This window comes from Peromyscus californicus, unplaced genomic scaffold (assembly GCF_007827085.1).
Source record: "Peromyscus californicus insignis strain IS unplaced genomic scaffold, ASM782708v3 Scaffold_17__1_contigs__length_78620276, whole genome shotgun sequence".
Taxonomy (NCBI): Eukaryota; Metazoa; Chordata; class Mammalia; order Rodentia; family Cricetidae; genus Peromyscus; species Peromyscus californicus.
The window spans coordinates 24,041,849-24,061,089 of NW_026294469.1; the positions used below are offsets into that span (position 1 = coordinate 24,041,849).

At 41.2% G+C, this 19,241-nt stretch overlaps 1 protein-coding gene across 6 annotated transcripts in view; it reads right to left on the reverse strand.

Annotated features, from left to right (window-relative positions):
* Fam13b (family with sequence similarity 13 member B) overlaps positions 1 to 19,241 on the reverse strand; it is a 58,905-nt gene that overhangs the window by 22,168 nt on the left and 17,496 nt on the right. For all 6 annotated transcript variants that reach the window (XM_052741844.1, XM_052741846.1, XM_052741841.1 and 3 more), the window contains exons 5-11: positions 18,081 to 18,258; positions 17,640 to 17,781; positions 11,175 to 11,335; positions 8,528 to 8,654; positions 4,378 to 4,442; positions 2,127 to 2,175; positions 1,230 to 1,377 (exon numbers count right to left, since the gene is read on the reverse strand). In XM_052741844.1, the coding sequence (XP_052597804.1) occupies positions 1,230 to 1,377; positions 2,127 to 2,175; positions 4,378 to 4,442; positions 8,528 to 8,654; positions 11,175 to 11,335; positions 17,640 to 17,781; positions 18,081 to 18,258 (870 nt within the window). The remainder of the gene's footprint in view (positions 1 to 1,229; positions 1,378 to 2,126; positions 2,176 to 4,377; positions 4,443 to 8,527; positions 8,655 to 11,174; positions 11,336 to 17,639; positions 17,782 to 18,080; positions 18,259 to 19,241) is intronic.

The window sequence follows — 19,241 nt, forward strand, 5'->3', positions numbered from 1 at the left end:
AAAATGCCCGGACTTGAGACTGAAGACTAAGAACAACGAAATCTACACTGAAACTGTGGTCAGTTGGCAGAAGGAACTCGGGCACTGGCACTGTCCCTTCAGGTACCGCCACTGTACGTCACCAAATAACCTGTCAAGAGACAATCCCAGGTCTCTAGGCACATCAACAGAAACTGGGCTCAGAGTCCTGAGTTGTCTCACTTTCTCTTCACAAGGATGGTTCATGACTCAGACTCCTGGATCCAAACTGGCTGCGTGTCCTTCCCCCGTGGCCGACATTTGAGGGTTGGTGAAATACAGCAGAGGTAAGTGAGTATCTGCCGACCGCTGACAGTCCCCATTAGCACTCACTGCACCTGCTGTCTATCATCCACCCATCTCACTAACCGTCGTCTTTTCACGGACTCCAGAGTAAACTGTGGATTCCAGTATTGTTCCAAGAAAAACTTGAATGTGTAAATAATTCACTAAGTCCAATATCTGTTTACAATTTATGGTTTTTCTTAATGTAAAACCTTTAGCAAAAATTCAGTGTACATTTGCTAAATTTAAAAAATAATTATGCCCATATTGCTTGTTAAATTTAAACTTCATTCCTTTGTACAAATGTTAGGGTCTCCCCCCAAATACTTTAGTAATCTACAGTAAATCTTTGCTTAGAAGGACCCTTAAAGAATTAAAAAATAAAAAGCTATTACTGATGATTGTAAGAAAAAGTAGCTAAACATCCTATTTAAACTGGTAAAAGCACCAAAACTCTAATACACTGAACTTTCAAAGAACAAATGATGGTATCTGATTTAATAATTAACCAAGTCCATTCTGGGGTGATTTTTATTTTTAACCAATTTTGATTTTTCTTTGAGAGAAGTGCCTTGGGGAGGGGCGCTGAGATGGTCTCAGGATATAGCTCAGGCTGGTCTTGAAACTCACGATCCTCCTTCTCTCCCAGATGCTGGATTATAGGCATGTACCCTCATGCCCAGCAGCAGCATCCTTTCTCAGAGCTAATCATATATATTCTACTCATGAAAGAGCTGCTCTACTATTATACTTGAGAAAACAAAACAAAATCCAAAGACAAAAACAACAAGCTTCATTTGTTTTCAAGAGAGAGCAGAGCAGGACGACAAGCATTGTCCAGAAGAAGTAGGAGTCTTGTCACTGCTCTGGGTTACTTCAGTTACAAATAAAGGGGCTGGGAAATTGTCATGTGTGAGTAAAATTACCTTCCCATTTATCACCATCAGAAACATTCTTCAGATCTAAATGTGCAATCTGTATACATGCTGCTTCTCCTTGAACACCAACACTCTGACCGTCGGTCACTTCTGATTCAGTGTTGGCATTCAAATCATGTATCTTGCTACTGGAATCCTGCATTTTAAAATAAAGAATGCATTTCATAACCATGACACTTCTCACAACTGGCTCAGAGACAATCAGCACACAATATGTATTTTTCATTACTTTATTGTGCCAACAAAGCCAACTGTCCCATTTCTGTGTGTGTGTGTGTGTATGTGTGCGTGTGAATGTTTTGCGTGCACCTATGCTATGTGCACCACATGTGTGCCTTGTGCCCAAGGAGGCCAGAAGATGGCATCAGATGCCCTGAGACTGGAGGCACAGATGGTTTGAACTGCCGTGGGGGTGGGTGCTGGGATCAGACTCAGATGCTCTGGAAGAGGAGTCAGTGTTGCTGCTGCTGTTGTTTCAGGTTTGGTTATGTATTTTATATGTATGAGTGCTTTGTTGGCTTGTATATCTAAATACCAGAAAACAGCACCAGATCCCGTTATAGATGGTTGTGAGCCACCATGTGATTGCTGGGAATTGAACTCAGGACCTCTGGAAGAGCAGCCAGAGCAGGCCATCTCTTCAGCTCCAAGCAAACTATTCAAATGCAAATTTGCATTTTATAATGTCTTACTAGGAAACCAAATTTGGATCTCAAATTTAGGAAAGTACTTTCATAACCCACAATCTTGTAACCACATTAATTGATACTTAACTATAACATACATGACTCCTTTCAACTTATCCAATGCAAGAGTTAGAGGCCAGATATAATAACTGATACATTAATCTAAGCAACAGAACTATAACATAAAGATAGTTCTTACCAGAATCAAGTGCGGCAATTTATCACTGTCACATAACAAATACTCCTTCCTAAAAACACAAGCAGAGTTATTAGCATATGCAAACTAAAAAGGTTACTTTTATTACTTCTTACCTAGATCCTTCTCTTCCCAATACAGTTGGCATTTAAATGTGAGAGGAAAGTGACATGAGGGCACATGCCCATTCTTTGGAGCCCTATATCTGAAAATCACACAATACTGAAAAGATCCACAGACTCACTTCAGGTTTAGAAAAATTGAATAATACTCTCTACCACTCCCTCCCCACATAAAAACACCCCCAAAAGAAAAATCTTTATGAAAGGAAAATTAAAAACCACAATATAGAAGCCAGTAAGAACTGATGCATATTAGAAAAGGAATCCATAAAGTAAGGACTAGTTTTAACCCACTCTTCTCTCCATGCAAAGACTTACAAAGGTTTGGATCTGTCCCTTACGGCTGTGCACTATCACAGGAGGTTACTGTAACTCAACAAGTTTACTGCTTCTTAGACCCTCACCACAAAACCTAACATACAACATTAAAAAAAAAAAAAAAAAAAAAAAACACCACAACTTCATACACCTTTGAGTTTCCCAGAAAATGAATCCCTATGTAAGAACCATATTCTAAGTTGTCACAAATGACCTCTACCTCTTTGGCCAGTCAACAAAGCATTTGTTATTAATAGGGTAAGCTATCAATATGCTCACAGTGGAAATGCTCCTCAAAGAGATCTATGTCAATTTATAATACATAGACTTAAATGCTACTTTTAAGTGGTCATAATAGTGATGAACACTTGGAAGACAAGCCTTGACTTAAAGAAGCTATCTCCTTATAAGTATCTTATCTTTGGTGGCCTGAGAAACTGAATTCTCTGACAAGCTTTTTTTGGAGGAAGGTGAGGAGTCAAGACAGAGTTTCTCTGTATAGACCTGGTTGTCATGTAACTCTCTCTGTAGACCAGGCTGGCCTCAAACTCAAGAGATCTGCCTGCCTCTGCCTCCTGAGTGCTGGGATTAAAGGTGTACACCATCACTGCTTCAAGGCTTTCTTTTATTTAGGGTCGGAGCAAATGGTAGAATAGGTTAGACTCACTCTCAAAGACCTAATTATCTAAATCTGAAAAACATAAGTATTAACCATGCAAAATGCAATCCACCTAACCAAAGTACTCTGGATCTACAACAAGTTTGCTAACCTAGACATGAGTTGAAGAGTAAAGAGCTTTCCAAAAAGACTGGGTCCTCACTAAATGGATACTTATTGTTCTACCATATCCCGATGTCATCATTCTGGGGATGCCTGTTAATCTTATATCTTCAGCCCATAGCTCCAAAACTCCCTGGGCTGGAAGAAGATCAGTCCTGCCTCCTGAAAGGAAGCACAAGGAGCTCCGTAAGCAGGAAATCTGTGGACCTTCAGAGTATGAGGACACTCCAGAGACATGGCTCCAAAGAATTCACTTACCCTCCAACAACAGGTTCCTACTCACAATTAAGATACAACAGCATTAACAAAACTTTACCTGACCAACAGGCTATCAGCAAATCAGTAACGCTCTATCAGAGCCCTCATTATTGATCGTTTTCAGAGATCAAATCACCTTGCTAAGAATGTTAGGATATACTTCTTGGCAGCCTCTGAAAGAATGATGTAAAGGGCAACAAGACCTGAGTGACTGGAAAAGCCTCCTATCGCTGATTAAAACACTCTGCCAAGGCTTTTCCTCAAAGGGACTGTATCTGTGGAGACTACATTTGGTGGATCTCACTATCTCAGACATCTTGCAGTGATGGGGTAAACAAGCACCACATGGGTAAGATTATCCTTGGACACAGTAAGGATGAGTAGCAGGAACAAAAAATATCCCATACTCATCCATTTTAGTATTTCATCAATTTTTGGTTGGCTGGCCACAGTTCCCAAACTATCAGCTCACTGACATGTCTATTTACAGTACTGATAAATTCTAACTGTTCTATAAATCAAGTTTTTGTCATCTCTAAGAAGGCCGTGTTCTCTCTGAATATACATTCATAACTAATGTTTGTCTGCAGCTGGGAAACTAAATACTTGTCGCTATTAATATACTCTAACCTACCATTAAAATAAGAAGCCTGGTTTTCTTAAGATTAACTGTGGGCTCTAATGGACATTTACCCAAAGTTTTCAACCAAAACTCTGTGAAAAGGTTCCAATTCTCCAAATGACTGACTTATCAGCAACAATAGAAGGGGCTTACCTCTCAGGACAGCCGTCTTCACTGTCACCGTGGTCACTACAAGGCTCTAACAGTATACCTACAGACTGACAAAGAACACCACCACTGTTTACCAGTCCCCACACTCACAGTACAGACAGCTGCAATCAAGACACTAGATTACAAATCAGCAGACACTCCTCCCCCACTACTCCAACAGTCTGTAGGAACTGGCAGTTTCTGTACACAAAGCTGATATATACTTACAAGGCCCTTGTTTTTCTGTCTCCTTGTAAGCAATAATCACTAGTATCTTCTTTCCTTAGAATTCTCTCCTTCAAAAATTATGGTGCTGGTTCTGGAGTAGAGCATTGTCTAGCAGAGGAAGGGCTCTGGCTTGGGTACATTTGAAATAACTTCTTTCTATACAGGGGCCACTTGAGTCTCAGAAGCACAGAACCACCTACTTTTCAATGCGTTTACAAATGAAAAATGATCCAAGAGAACCAGGTGTGTTGGCACAAGCCTATAATCCCAACACTCAAGAGGCAGAGGTGGTAAGATGCAAGCTCTGAGCTGCTCCCGGGCTACAGACCAGCCTAAGCTACGTGAAGGAACAAGCCTTAGAAGTACAATCCAGCCGGGCGGTGGTGGCGCACACCTTTAATCCCAGCACTCGGGAGGCAGAGCCAGGCGGATCTCTGTGAGTTCGAGGCCAGCCTGGGCTACCACGTGAGTCCCAGGAAAGGCGCAAAGCTACACAGAGAAACCCTGTCTCGAAAAACCAAAAAAAAAAAAAAAAAAGTACAATCCAATTCTCTTCAGTATTACTACAATGTGTATAACACATTTTCATGCTCTTGATCATCTTTAACATCAACAAACACTTCAATTCCTAGACTCTTCTTAAATTGTTCTACTCCTATTAGGATGTGTTTGCGTGTGCACACATGCCACAGCACACGTGTAAAGATCAGAGGACAACTTTCAGGAACTGGCTCTCTCCTTCCAGTGTGGGTTCTGTGGACTGAACTCAACTGGATAGGCTTGTGTGGCAAGCACTTTTATCCACTGACCATCCTGCCAACTCTTTAGAAGCTACCATGCATGTGTCCAGTTTTGTTTGGTATGAAAAGTGTCTGTCTGAAAAAACTGAATCTCCATGAGGCTGAACTGTGTCCTACTCTCCAATTCAATCTTCAGCAGCATATTGAATACAAAAGCAAGTATGAGAATCTAACTATCCTCTAGGCAGGCATTAATGATATAAACACAAAACAATGCAACCTCCCAAATTAACACATTTAATGAGAACAATTGTTTATTTAAAAATAAAAAGTGGCCAGGTGGTGGTGGCACATGCCTTTAATCCCAACACTCGGGAGGCAGAGGCAGGCGGATCTCTGTGAGTTCGAGGCCAGCCTGGTCTCCAGAGTGAGTTCCAGGAAAGGTGCAAAGCTACACAGGGAAACCCTGTCTCGAAAAACCAAAATATAAAAAATAAAAAAAAATAAAAAGTGACGTGTGGGGAAACAGCTTAGCTAACATGCTTCTCTGCAAGCATGAAAAAATCCAGTGTGCGCCTGTAACCCCAGCACTGGGAAGGCTGAGACATGAGGGTCCACTGGGCTTACTGGCTGGTAAGTCTGCCAGAGTGGCAAGCTTCGGGCTCAGTAAGAGACTGTAAGGCATCGAGTAATGAGAAGACTTGATGTCAACCTTTCCCTCCACATGTCTCTGGCTTCTGTGGGCAATGAACATCTCAACCCACAAATATACACATAATTAAAATTAAATCTTCAGAAGAGAGAAAAAAACATGTGATGCAACTCATGCTTGTAATCCCAGCACTAATGAAACAGGGGTTGTTCTGTAACTGAGGCCAATTTCTACATACAAAAGTAAAAATACACAAAGCACGACAGCACATACGTAAGAGGCGAAGGAACGTAAGTTTGGGGACTACATGAAAAGAAAAAGATGGGTAAGTGTGACAGCTCTAAGCTGCTTACTGCACCTACTTTTCTGTACGATTTACAATGGTAACACACTGAAGAAAACCCCCTTATGTGTTCATTTATTTAAAAGTGTTAAAAAATGCCAGGTATGGTGGTGCACACCTTTAATCCCAGCACTCACAAGGCAGACAGAGCCTCGAGTTCCAGCCTGGTTTAGACAGCAAGTTAGAAGCCAGCCAGAGATACACAGTTTCAAAAAGACTAAATAAATGTGTTAAAATACATAAGTATGTCTTTTAAAAAATATGGCTCAGGCCAGGCAGTGGTGGCGCATGCCTTTAATCTCAGCACTCGGGAGGCAGAGCCAGGCGGATCTCTGCGAGTTCGAGGCCAGCCTGGTCTACAGAGCGAGATCCAGGACAGGCACCAAAACTACAGAGAAACCCTGTCTTGAAAAACAAAAAACAAACCAACAAACATGGCTCAGGTGCTGCTTTTATACTTTGTTTTTCTTTTAGACCTAGGTATCAAATCCAGGTACGTCCTGTACCGCTGACACACAAACCCAGCTTCTAGGTTTGGACTTTGAAGTATTTCTTTAAAACAATTATGCCAGTGCCTTATGCAGCACAACCAACAGTTCAGCCATTTTCAAAAGTGTTCCCGGGTTTCCTATAGTTGCAGATCTTGACTGTAGCATTCTGAACGTGCCGTACAGCACAGGCCTCTCAGACATTACTGAGCTGATTGTTTTAGACAGTGACAAACGAGGAAACAAGCACCACCCTTTGTATCAGAACATCTCGCACATAAGGCATCTTCATTTGTACCACATCTCCTGCGTCAGGAAGAGAACGGTGGCTGTAGCGCCAGGGTTTCTATCACTCTGCCCTAACAGAACTAAATCCTTTGGATGGCTCAAATGCCTCTTCCTGGTCATCTCCTACACACCCATCCTCGATTCTGGACACCAGTGCTAGTTAAGCCATCTTTAGAGATTCACTGTTTCCTCCAATTCCCACCTGTACTTGAGGTATAATTCATTAAGCTTGTTTATTTCATCTTTTGTGTCTTGTTGCCAGGCATGGTGGCCCACTCCTTTAATCCCAGCAATTCAGGAAGGAAAGAAAAGTAAACTGATCTCTGTGAGTTCAAGGCCAGCCTGGTCTACATAGCAAGTTCCAGGCCAGCCAGGGTATATATTGAGAGGCTAGAGAGACAGTCAGCAGTTAAGAGCACTGCTGCTCTCTCAGGAGGGCCTAGGAACAATCCCCAGACCCCACATGGCAGCTCACAATTTTTACTCCCTTCCCAGGAGTTCCAATGCCTCCTCTTTTGGCCTCTGGGCCTCAACTAAGCACACCATGTGGTACATGCAAAACACCGATACCCCTAAGAAGTTCACAGTAAAAAAAAGTTTTCATTTAAATCTGTCTTTTGTTACAGGAGCCTACTTTCAACTAAGAACTGCAAAGGGAAAAGAGGTAAAAAAATTTTTACTATATTATGTTCTTCAAAAGTACTAAGAAATACAGAAAGCTTTGAAACTAATAAAGCTCAACCACAATACCTCTAGCTACCTCAGCTGGAGTCATAAACTTCCTTCCCAGAAATACTTTCAAAATGTGTTTGACGCTGGACATGAAGGCACACACCTTTAATCCCCGTACGAGGAGGACAGCCTGGTCTATGTAGAGTTCCATGCCAACCAGGGCTATACAGTAAGACCCTGTCTAAAACAAAAAGGCCCTTGGGATGGGGGATGGCTAATTGGGTACAAGTGCTTGCCACACAAACTCGAGGAGTTGAGTTTAAATCCCAAACCCATGTAAAGCGCAGCAGTACAAATCTGCCATCCCAGTGCCTACAGCAAAACCGGCTAGAGGACAAGTGGATCCTCCGAAGCTCCTGGGCCAAACAGGCTGGTGTATACAGGAACAAAACAACACACCGTCTCAAACAAGACTGAATGCCAAGATTAGCACCAAGGGTTGCCTTCTGACCTCCACACATGTACCATGGCATGCATAAGCTTGCACTCACAAACATACACAAAAGATTAAAAATAATAAAAATAAGGTGCTTTATGTTTCCTCTCTACCTAACATGATTCCTAAATTCTACAGAGAATGTATACAAGAGAGACAAGTATGTTAGCAAAATTACTCAACTATAACTTTTGCTGTCAAAGGAACACATGGGACAATTAGAACGATGCTTCTAGCATTTCTTACCTGATTATTTTTCTGACCCTCAAATATAAGATCTTGCTGCATGACTTCATTATCTGCAGTCGTCCCAGCCACAGGGTTTGAACACTTTACATTACCATCACTGGCAGTAGCAGCAGCAGCATCAACCCTAGTAAGTTTTTTAAAAAAAATCAGATCAGGCCTTTGAAACAATTGAGTAACAATCATGACCTATGTTGGGTGTGGTGGCCAAGTCTGTAATCCTGGCATGTGGGAGATGAAGGCAGGAAGTTCAAGAGTTCAAGGTAACCCTAGGCTACACAAAAGAGTGTGGGGCCAGCCTGGACTACATGCATTTCAAAGCAAATAAATAATTCACAAATCTTCACTTATGGGCGGGTCCTACCATGTAGTCCAGCTGACCTCAAACTGGCAATCTTCTTGCCTCAACTTCCTGGAAACTGAGATTAGAGGCAGCCCCTCTTGGCTGTCAGACCCACTGGCTCTGTATGAGGAGCCTGCACCTGCTATATCCAGGCTCTGTCTGGAGTATCTACAAATACTTTCAGCTCAGCTTTCTGTATACCATCAAGCTGGTTAACAGAATGTTTACTTATTAAAGAAAACACATCTTCATAAATACATATATATTTTCCCTTGCTGAGTGACATTAAATCTGCTATGTGTTTTTATTCTTCTTTGAATGTTATTAACAGACCTTGTAAGAATTCTCATAAGCAGAAATACTCTGCTCAACTTCCTTTATAAACACATACTCCTACATATAATGCTGCTTGTCCTAGTTAAATACAAGCTTAGGACTGGACACCATCACAGATACCTTATGAGATACAGCAGCAGTGGCTTTCTATGGTAAGATTTCCAAGTTACATAGTTCTAAACACATGGACTTTTGATTAGATAACACTACCAGTGATGGAACAGAGTCCTTTCCAGTGGTGAAAATGAGAGCAATGCCTGAACTAGGGACACAAGGTTTCAGGATCAAACGCTACAGAATAGTCTGTATACAGTCTAGTTCTCTGTCATGGTTCTCCCACTTTCCTCCTCCGATACCATGTGCTCTCTTCCTACCTGGCCCACACCCTGCCTATGGGCATTGCTCTACAGCCAAGGCTCAAGGCGAGAACATGACAGCACATTTGAGGAATTCTGCTATAGCCAGAAGAGAATGACCAAAGGAATATTACCCAAGAGACAAAGTCAGGTGGGGCAGTTGCCGGTAAGGTGGGGCAGATTAGTTATAGACTCTATCGTCCATTTGAGAATTCTGTTTATTATAAATAAAACGGGATGATACTGAAGAGAGTTAAAGGAATGAAATGATCTGGGGATTTTGTCTTTAAGAATTATTTTTAGAGCCGGGCGGTGGTGGCGCACGCCTTTAGTCCCAGCACTCGGGAGGCAGAGCCAGGCGGATCTCTGTGAGTTCGAGGCCAGCCTGGGCTACCAAGTGAGTTCCAGGAGAGGCGCAAAGCTACACAGAGAAACCCTGTCTCGAAAAACCAAAAAAAAAAAAAAAAAGAATTATTTTTAGAGCTGAAGAATTGCCTCAGTAGCTAAAAGCACTGGTCACTCTTCTAGAGGACCTTGGTTCATTCCCAGCACTGACATGATAGCTCACAACCAACTGTAACTCCAATCCCAGGGAATCCAATGCCTTCTTCTGACTTTCCAGCACCCAGGCCAGGCAGTTTACAAAAGCCTCAGAACTCCAGCTCAAGGAAAGCCGATCTCTCTTGTCCTCCACAGGCACTGCATTCACATATACATACCCCCCCACACACACACAATTTAAAAACAACCTATTTTTAGACATCAATGTGGTAATTTGGATGAGAACAGCCACCGCAGTAAGCCTCCACCAGTGAAACTGCTTGAGAAGACCTGGGAAGTGTTCCCTGTTGGGAGCTGTGTCACTGCTGACAGGCTTCAAGTTTCAAAAGGCCAGTGCCATTCCCTGTGTGTACATGCTCACTTGTCCACGAGGGTGCGCTCTCTGTCTCTCTCTCCTCTTCCTCCCCCGCCCTTGGGGATCAAGATGTGAGCTCTTAGCGGTCCTGTCACCATGCCTTTGATCCACCATCATGGACTCTAATCCTCTCGAGCCATAAGCCCCATTAAACTGTTTCTTTAAAAGTTGCCTGATCATGGTGTTTTGTCACAGTAGCAAGCAGATAAGTAACTAACACAGTCAATTCAATCACAGTACTACCATCTCTAGAAATCAAGGGTGCTAAAACTTTAACCAAACCCAACTAATTAGCTAATATAAAAACAAATTGTAAGAATTATACACACAAGGCTTTATTTCTGACGAAAAGTGTGACACTGGAAAATGAAAACTCCTAACAGCTTTTAGTTTTCTTGCTCTTTGATACTCAAATGTCTCCCCCCACCTCGCCCCCACCGAGAAAAGGGTCTTACATATACAATACAGTCTGCACGGCCTGGTCTGCTGGAAGAGATTCTCCTGCCTCTGCCTTCCAAACACTGCGATTACAGGAACATGCACATGCCAGGTGACTCTCCAACACTAGCTGTACCCCGGCTATGCCTGGCTATGCCCGGCTCAGCCTCACAGGCAGTTCTCTTGGTGTTTAGTGCTGGAGTCTACAGTGAGACTGGAACCCTCAGAAGCTAAAGCTGGCTCAACTCAAGCCTTTACCTGGCTGATGCTGTAACACTGTCTGGTTCCAGGATGTTTTCAGTCATCCTTAACTGCAACCCCTCTGGCATGCCATCTGACTTTTCTACACCTTCTTCTGGAAGTTCTTCTATATGCTCCAGCTTTTCATCTTCCTCTTCTTCCTCAGAAAGTTCATTAACCTACATAAAGAGGAATTTCAGGATTAAATTTAATAAAGCTTTTAAGACTTATCTAAGATACACTACTCTAAAAATACTGTAAATCAAGTCATTTGTTTTAAGATTTCATTTCCTCAGGATAGTCAGAGCTGTTACAGAGAAACCCTGTCTCAAAAAACAAAACAAAACTTCATTTCCTAATACCAATCTCTCCTATAAAGTGTCAACATTTTTATATCAAAATAAAATTATAGAACAGGGAAAACATTTACCTAACATGCAAAATGCCCCAGTTTTTTGTTTTGTTTTGTTTTTTTTTTTTTTTTTTTTTTTTGGTTTTTCGAGACAGGGTTTCTCTGTGTAGCTTTGCGCCTTTCCTGGAACTCACTTGGTAGCCCAGGCTGGCCTCGAACTCACAGAGATCCGCCTGGCTCTGCCTCCCGAGTGCTGGGATTAAAGGCGTGCGCCACCATCGCCCGGCTACAATGCCCCAGTTTTAATCCCCAGCACTATAAAACTAAATAAAAAACAAGTGTATAAACAAGACAAATGCAACTTTTTAATTTTCATTTTGCTTACATCAAACAGCATTTTGATGCATGACAAAAAAGAATAATGTTATAAGTAGGAAAAAGCTTGCACTGAACAGTAAGACTGTCTCCCTTTTGTTGGGTCTGGTAGTACACGTCTGTCTACAATTCCAGCACAGGAGGAACACTGGAGGTTCCAGCTGGCCAGGACTGCACAGTAAGACCTGTCACAAAAAATTTTAAAGCTTCATTTTCTAACCACTTTTATAATCTAATAATTTTCTAACAAATCTTACAAAGAACTTACATTTTAACTAATAAGCACAAAGTTGTAATTATATTTTTCTAGTAGGATTTATTCAAAAGTCTCCATCATCAAACCAACTATACTAACTAATCACTAACAAAAACAAATAACTAAGATACAAAAGGAAAGTCAATAAAACATTTTTTGTTTTTCAAGACAGGGTTATTTTATGTAGCCTTGGCTGTCCTGGAAATATAAACCAGGCTGGCCTCAAACTCGGAGAGATCCACCTGCCTCTGCCTCCCAATTGCTAGGACTAGAGTGCTAGGACTAAAGGCGTGCGCCACCACTGCTCGGCCAATAAAACGTTTTTAAGTGAAACATATTTTAAGGTTGTCCAAAAGCAGCAGTTAGATGTGGTGGCATACCTCTAAGAGTTCAAGCCTGTCTGGGCTCCAGAGTGACTACCAGGCCAACCTGAGCTACTCAGCAAGACCCTGTCTCAAAAATAAATTATACCAAAGAAGAAATTATCTATAAGTAACCTAATAGCTTTTATAAGTTAATATTAGTCATTAAAATACTGAGCAGCACATTCTGACTACTCAAACTAGCCAGACAGAGACCATTCCAGAAAACCACAGCTGATCAAACTGCAGAGAACAAGTGGCTGTGTGGAAGCAGCTCCAACCGATCACCTACACCACCACTCCTGCACCTAAAGCTCAGAGACCACTGAGGAAGAGGGCATGGAGACTGTGGAATGGAAGCCAGAGGGACAGAAAGTTTGCTGTGAGACTGTGTCTCCTAGAAATGATAAACTGCACCCAGCAAGTCTTGCCAACATGGCTGCCTAAACTAGACTACACAAACCCAAGGGGGAGCTCCTCAACAGTAACTGCTGCCATGTGTCAGATGAAAACACTGACCACAGTCAACGGCGGGACACTGCTCATGGGTTCAACATATGGTATCTCAAAAACATTTTTAAAAAGTCCATGGCTTCAGTTTGCAAATATGAGAGACTCCATTCAATTTGTTGTGCTTATAAATGCAATGCCTCATCTACCAATAAAACTGTGATGAAAACAACTTCAGAGGGGGCAGTGAGCCAGGTAGACAGCTCAGTAGGTAAAAGCACTGCCATCAAGCCTGAGTCGATGTCCTTAAGTTTGTTCCCCAGAACCCACACAGCTGAGGGGAAAAAACTTCTCCAGATTGTCCTCTGACCTCCACAGGTACCATGACACACACAATAAATAAACTTAAAATCATTTTATTTAAACAGAATAAATACTTATCCGGTCTACCTATCTTTTGGTTAAAAGCTACTATTTTAACATGTATCACTTTCATAAATCATTCTGGAGACTAAGGAGATGGCTCAGAGGGTAAAGTGCTTACCACGCAAGTATGAGGACAGAGTTCAGATTCCCAGAGTCCAGTGCAAAGCCAGATAAGAGTGGCAGTCTGCCTGTAACCCCAGCGCTCAAGAAGCAGAGACAGGATCCCAAAGCAAGCAGCCAGCTAGACTAGCCCAAGTCAGTGAGTTCTGGGAATAAGTGAGACCCTACCACAATACACAAGGAAGAAAGTATTCAAGGAAGACACTAATGCCAACCTCTAGCCTCCACACACACAGGTATACGCATGTGCATGCACCCCTGCACAAGTGTACGCACATACATACGAACACATATGCATACCAAACATACATGCTAAAATGAAGTCATTAGGAGCTGGGGAGATAGCTCATTTGGATGCCTCAGCTGACTCAAATGGCATGTTACATAAGCATTGGGACCTCAACGTGGATCCACAGAGCCCATAAAAGTCAGACATGGTCACGTACATCTGTGACTCTAGCACTGAGGATGGGGAGTCAGGAGATCCCCAGCACACACTGACCAGCTAATCTAAGCAGTCCCTGAGCACCCACTTCAGTGAGAGGCCCTGCCTCCTAGGGTAAGGTGAGGAGCAACAGCGCAAAAGCCCAATGTTGTCCTCTAGCTACACACACACACAGACATCACACATACTCACAAAATTTAAAAAACAATTCATAATTATTTTTAAAAAAAATCATTTCTAGCCGGGCGGTGGTGGCGCACACCTTTAATCCCAGCACTCGGGAGGCAGAGCCAGGCGGATCTCTGTGAGTTCGAGGCCAGCCTGGACTACCAAGTGAGTTCCAGGAAAAGGCGCAAAGCTACACAGAGAAACCCTGTCTCGAAAAACCAAAAAAAAAAAAAAAAAAAAAACATTTCTATGCACAATAGCTCTTGGGAACTAGGAAAGCCTTATACTACTTCATACTGAATGTATCATATTCAAGTCAATAAACCTTACATAACCAGCAATCTCCAATATTTTTATCAACACTATTATAATCACAACTAAATATATAACCTGTAGGATTTTCTTCTTCTCAATTACAATTCCTAGCACAATCAATGGGACATCTCCAGTAATAACTAACTCAATTACTTAGATCAAGAGAGGTCATAAAGGACAGAATCAAATGTCCTCACTCCACACTAATCTTCACAAGTTCTTCATCTTTACTCTGTCCACCTGACCGGCTGCTCAACAATCTCTGTTTATTCATAATTCACTTGGAACTATGTAGCTGCCTCAACTTCCCGAGCGGAAACCTTCACCCATACTTACATCTCTTCTCTCTGACTGCTGTAATTCCCTTCACTATGGCCTCATGAAATGGCTGCTCTCCAGACTCCAGACTGTGGAGAATGCTGCTACCTGCCTTCTCAAATGTATAAAGGAACGTAATTATCACTTCAAACCCCCTCTTGGAAAATCATTCATTTGAACAGCCCAATCAAAGTCCACCTGACTTCTGTCAAGTCATTTCTCAAGCATTCCCTATTCATCATTTCAACACACATGCTGCGTAAGACTGCCTACTACCTTCACAAGAGTTTAACAACTAAATACTTGAGTTAATGGGATGAAACTCCAAAACAGTGCTGAATAAACTTGGCTTCCTTCAATTACCACGATTAAATAAAATAAAAAGCAAAGCACTGCCGGACAGCCATACTTGCCGCTATCCTTCAATATATAAATGAGACTTACGAAGTAGTTAGGTTAAAGCAACTTCAACACAACTAGGCTGAGTTGGAGACTATTCTACCTGCACTCAAATACCTCGTCAATCCTACGAACAAATCACACTGAGGTTTATCAAAACTGCTTAAGGGAAACAAGCTGCACAAATCTGTACTTCTGTTACGTGTAACCACTTTAATCAAGAAGTTTATTTACTTAAATGGGTAAGAAAATAGACCCCAGGGGCTAGAAAGAAGGCTCAGCGGTTCAGAGTACTTACTGGCTGCTCCTCCAGGACCCAGCTCCCATATGGTGGCTGACAATCACATGTAACTCCAGTTCAGGAGATCTAACACCCTCTTCTGGCCTCTGAAGTCACCAAGCACGCACAACTTGAAAAACACCTCACTACCCTACTTCTTGGCACTATTTTGCTCAATAGACTGATATCTTTTCTATGGGCAAACCCGACAGAACTCAACATACCTCCTCAGTCCTACTCAATTTAAGCATCATCCTATGTAATGTAAACCACGATATAGTTTAAAGCCAATTTTTCTAATGACATATAGACAGAAAGTTCAGCACACGTAAGGAAATTATAAGACAGAAGACCACAAGATTATATAACAATATAAAGCATAACCAAGGCATGCACTGCAAATTTTAGGAGTCTATGAACAGTAGGTCAAGCTGTCATCAATTTTTAACAAGTCAAACATCTTAGAAACATAGAAAATGACACACACACAGAGACTGCTATTACATTTTGGACAGCCATTAATTTTGAATCGAAAAAAGCTACTGGATTAAAATGTAATTTAAAGAAGGATGACATAGAGAATTCCTTAATAGATGGGTTTATAACCATCAAGGCATTAAAGTTTAAGTGTTAACCAAGCATAGTGGTACATGCCCATAATCTCAACATCAGAAAGGGAAGACAGAATCAGAAACTCAAGGCAAGCCTTGGCACTATAAGGAGTTTCAGGTCAGCTTGGGTTGCATGAGACCCTGTCTCAAACAAAAACAAAAAACTTTATGACATAGCCATCAACCTGTCCTCTTGATGTTTATTCTCAAGCAATACTCATCGGGAGCTAAGTGTAATCCCAGCGCTCACAAGATTGAAGTAGGGTGTCAGTAATTCAAGGCCAATCTATGCTACACAGCAAGGTCAACTGTGTGTTACATGAGATCCTACCTCAATAAACTAGCCAGGTATGAGGGAACAAGCCTTTAATCCCAGCACCCAAGCTGCAGAGGCACACAGATCTGTGTGTTGGAGGCCAGTCTGTGGTCTGCATAGTTAGTTCCAGGGCAGTCAGACATACACAGTAAGACCCTATCTCAAAATAAATAAATAAATAAATAAATAAATAAATAAATAAATAAATAAATAAATAAATAATAAAGTGGTGACAAAATACTTGAATTGTAGAAGAAAAACTTTCAAACAGATATCTAACTCACAAATTCTAAACATGAAGAGTCTAAATAATGCTTTAAAAAATTATAATTATTCAGTTCCAATATTCTTATTTCATAAAGGAAAAAGAAATCAAGTATAATGCAAGCACTAAGTCAGTTGGAAGAGTGTGCACAGTACTTCATAAAACCAAGTGTGGGAGTGAACGCCTATAATCCCACCAACACTTGGAAGGTAGAGGCAGGAGGATCGGAAGTTCAAGGTCATTCTCGCCTACATACAAGTTTGAGGCAAGCCTGAGCCACACGAGATCATCCCTCAAAATAAATAAATGAATGAATAAAAATCGTAACAATAACACCAGATTTTAAAAGCCAGGCATGGTAGCCCACACCTGTAATCCCAGCACTGGGAAGCCAATGCAAGAGGACTAATTTAAGACTAGCTTAGGCTACCTACTCAGTTCCAGGCCAATCTGGGCTAAATTAATACCATTATCTTCACACAAACAATAAAACCCAAAAAATAAAACGATCCAAAATTCAATATATAAATAATGGGTTTGACTAACTTCTTACAGTCAGAGGATTTACAATTATCTACTCCCCAGGTGTGGGGCATACCAGGGATCCTAACACTCAAGACAAAGGAGTTAGCTGGGGTCAAGGGCAACCTGGGCTGCACAAAATAAACCATTTCTAAGTGAATAATGGGGCTGGGGAATGAAGTACAAAAGAATTTCTACCATGCACTCTGACTTTTTCCTAGTTGAACATTTATCTCAGTGATAGAATGTTTATCTAGCATGTCCAAAGACTGAGGTCCAATGCCCAGCACTACACATTAATAAATAATAAATGCCTTTTGCTTAGAACCTAAACTGAGATCAAGAAGTGGGGATAAGGGTATAGACCCAATCATATGCTGTAAACCGTTAATTACAAAGGACACTCAGAAGAAGCACCTCTAGGTTAGTAAGTCAATTCTTTGTGTCAACCACTAAGAGAGGACTCCGCATTTTCTAAGAAACAGAATGTTAAGGATGCTCACCTGCTCAGTAATTGAACTCAGATCATTTGATGAAAAATCTTCTTCTTCATTTTCAAAAAACTCATAGTAATTTTCCAGAAGTCCCGCCATTATCCTGCTCACAATTTCTTGCTCTTTCATATCTTCCATATCCGTATAAATGCTAAGAATAAAAGCTTAAATTGAGCTGAGTTCTTCATTACAGGTAAAATGAGACAAGAACCAGTGAGTCACTTTATGAAACTGAGCAATTTATGTCATCATTCTGTACCTCAGTTTCCCTATCTGTAAAACCTACCTAATTTGTACCCTGAACGCAGCAATGCTGTGAGAATTAATCAGATAGACTATAAAAAAAAGTCATGGTTCATCAAGCATCCTATGATTCTTGGGAGACAATATAATGATTCCATTTCACAAATCCAATTTTTCTAAATTAAACAAAGTTGTGAAATAACTTACTGGAAGACATCTGGACCAAAAACAGCAGCCAAAGAATTTGCAGACCAAATTTCTTCATGATGTGATGCTACATTGGCTAAAAACCTACACAGAAACTTCAACAAACTGTAATTAACAGGTGGAAGCTGTTGCAAGAGGAACCTCAACTTTCTTCCAAATTCATCTTCATTATTATAATCTATAAAACATAATGACAGGTTTTCTCAATGAAGTAAAAAGTAAGGCTCAGATAGTTTGCCAAGTTCACATTATTCCGCCCACATTATTATTATTATTATTATTTTACTATAATTCAAAACCTCTTCACTTCCTCTGGAGAGCCCAATGCCTTGGGGCTTTGCAGTTCACTTAAGTGAAAGAAAAGTTTGAAAAGGGGAGGTGGAGAAAAAGGACTCAGCCTCTCACTTACTGGAGGATGTGTTCCTCACCTATTACTCATGCGCCTCAATTCTCTAACTTTTCTCATCATATTGTCTCTGGCATGACTACACTTGTGTTTCCAAATTAATGCCAACGCTGAGAGGTCAAAATACACTGACCTGCCAGTCAACCAAACTACTACGGAGCCGTCAACAGGCAAGTATCAGTGACCATTTCCTACACGGACAATTGAGAAAATAAGAAATGAACGGGGTGACAATTTTTTTCTCTCTTGGTGTTCAGAAAATAATCATTAAACCTAGGCAATATGACCCAACTTTCTGTTTCTCACTTGGGTTTCTCCTCTAAATTTTCTGGTTTTGTTTTTGGACGATTGGCCCAGGCTGGCCTCAAACTCACAGGATTACGGGCATGAACCACCACACTGGCTCTGGCTTCCTTCTTGACCAGGTGAATGTGAGCACAGAAGGCAGGCCTTGTGTCTGTTCTATCAACGCGTTTTTATAACAGAAACTGGGCCTTTAGAAACCCCATTAATGGATGATGGTCTAATTTTGGAGAATTTCTCAGAAGTACTTCAAAATGAAGTAATTTATTACTTTCTTCTTTTTTTTAATTTTTCTGCAGGTTCTTAAAATTAACTCACAGAAAAAAAATGTTAAAAGGTGACTTATGGTAATGATAATGTTGGCCATTTTTGTACGATAACAGCGGTCTAAAATGTTTTCAGGGTCTGGGGGACCGAGTCAGAAGAAGTCTTACTGCACAAGCATAAGTACC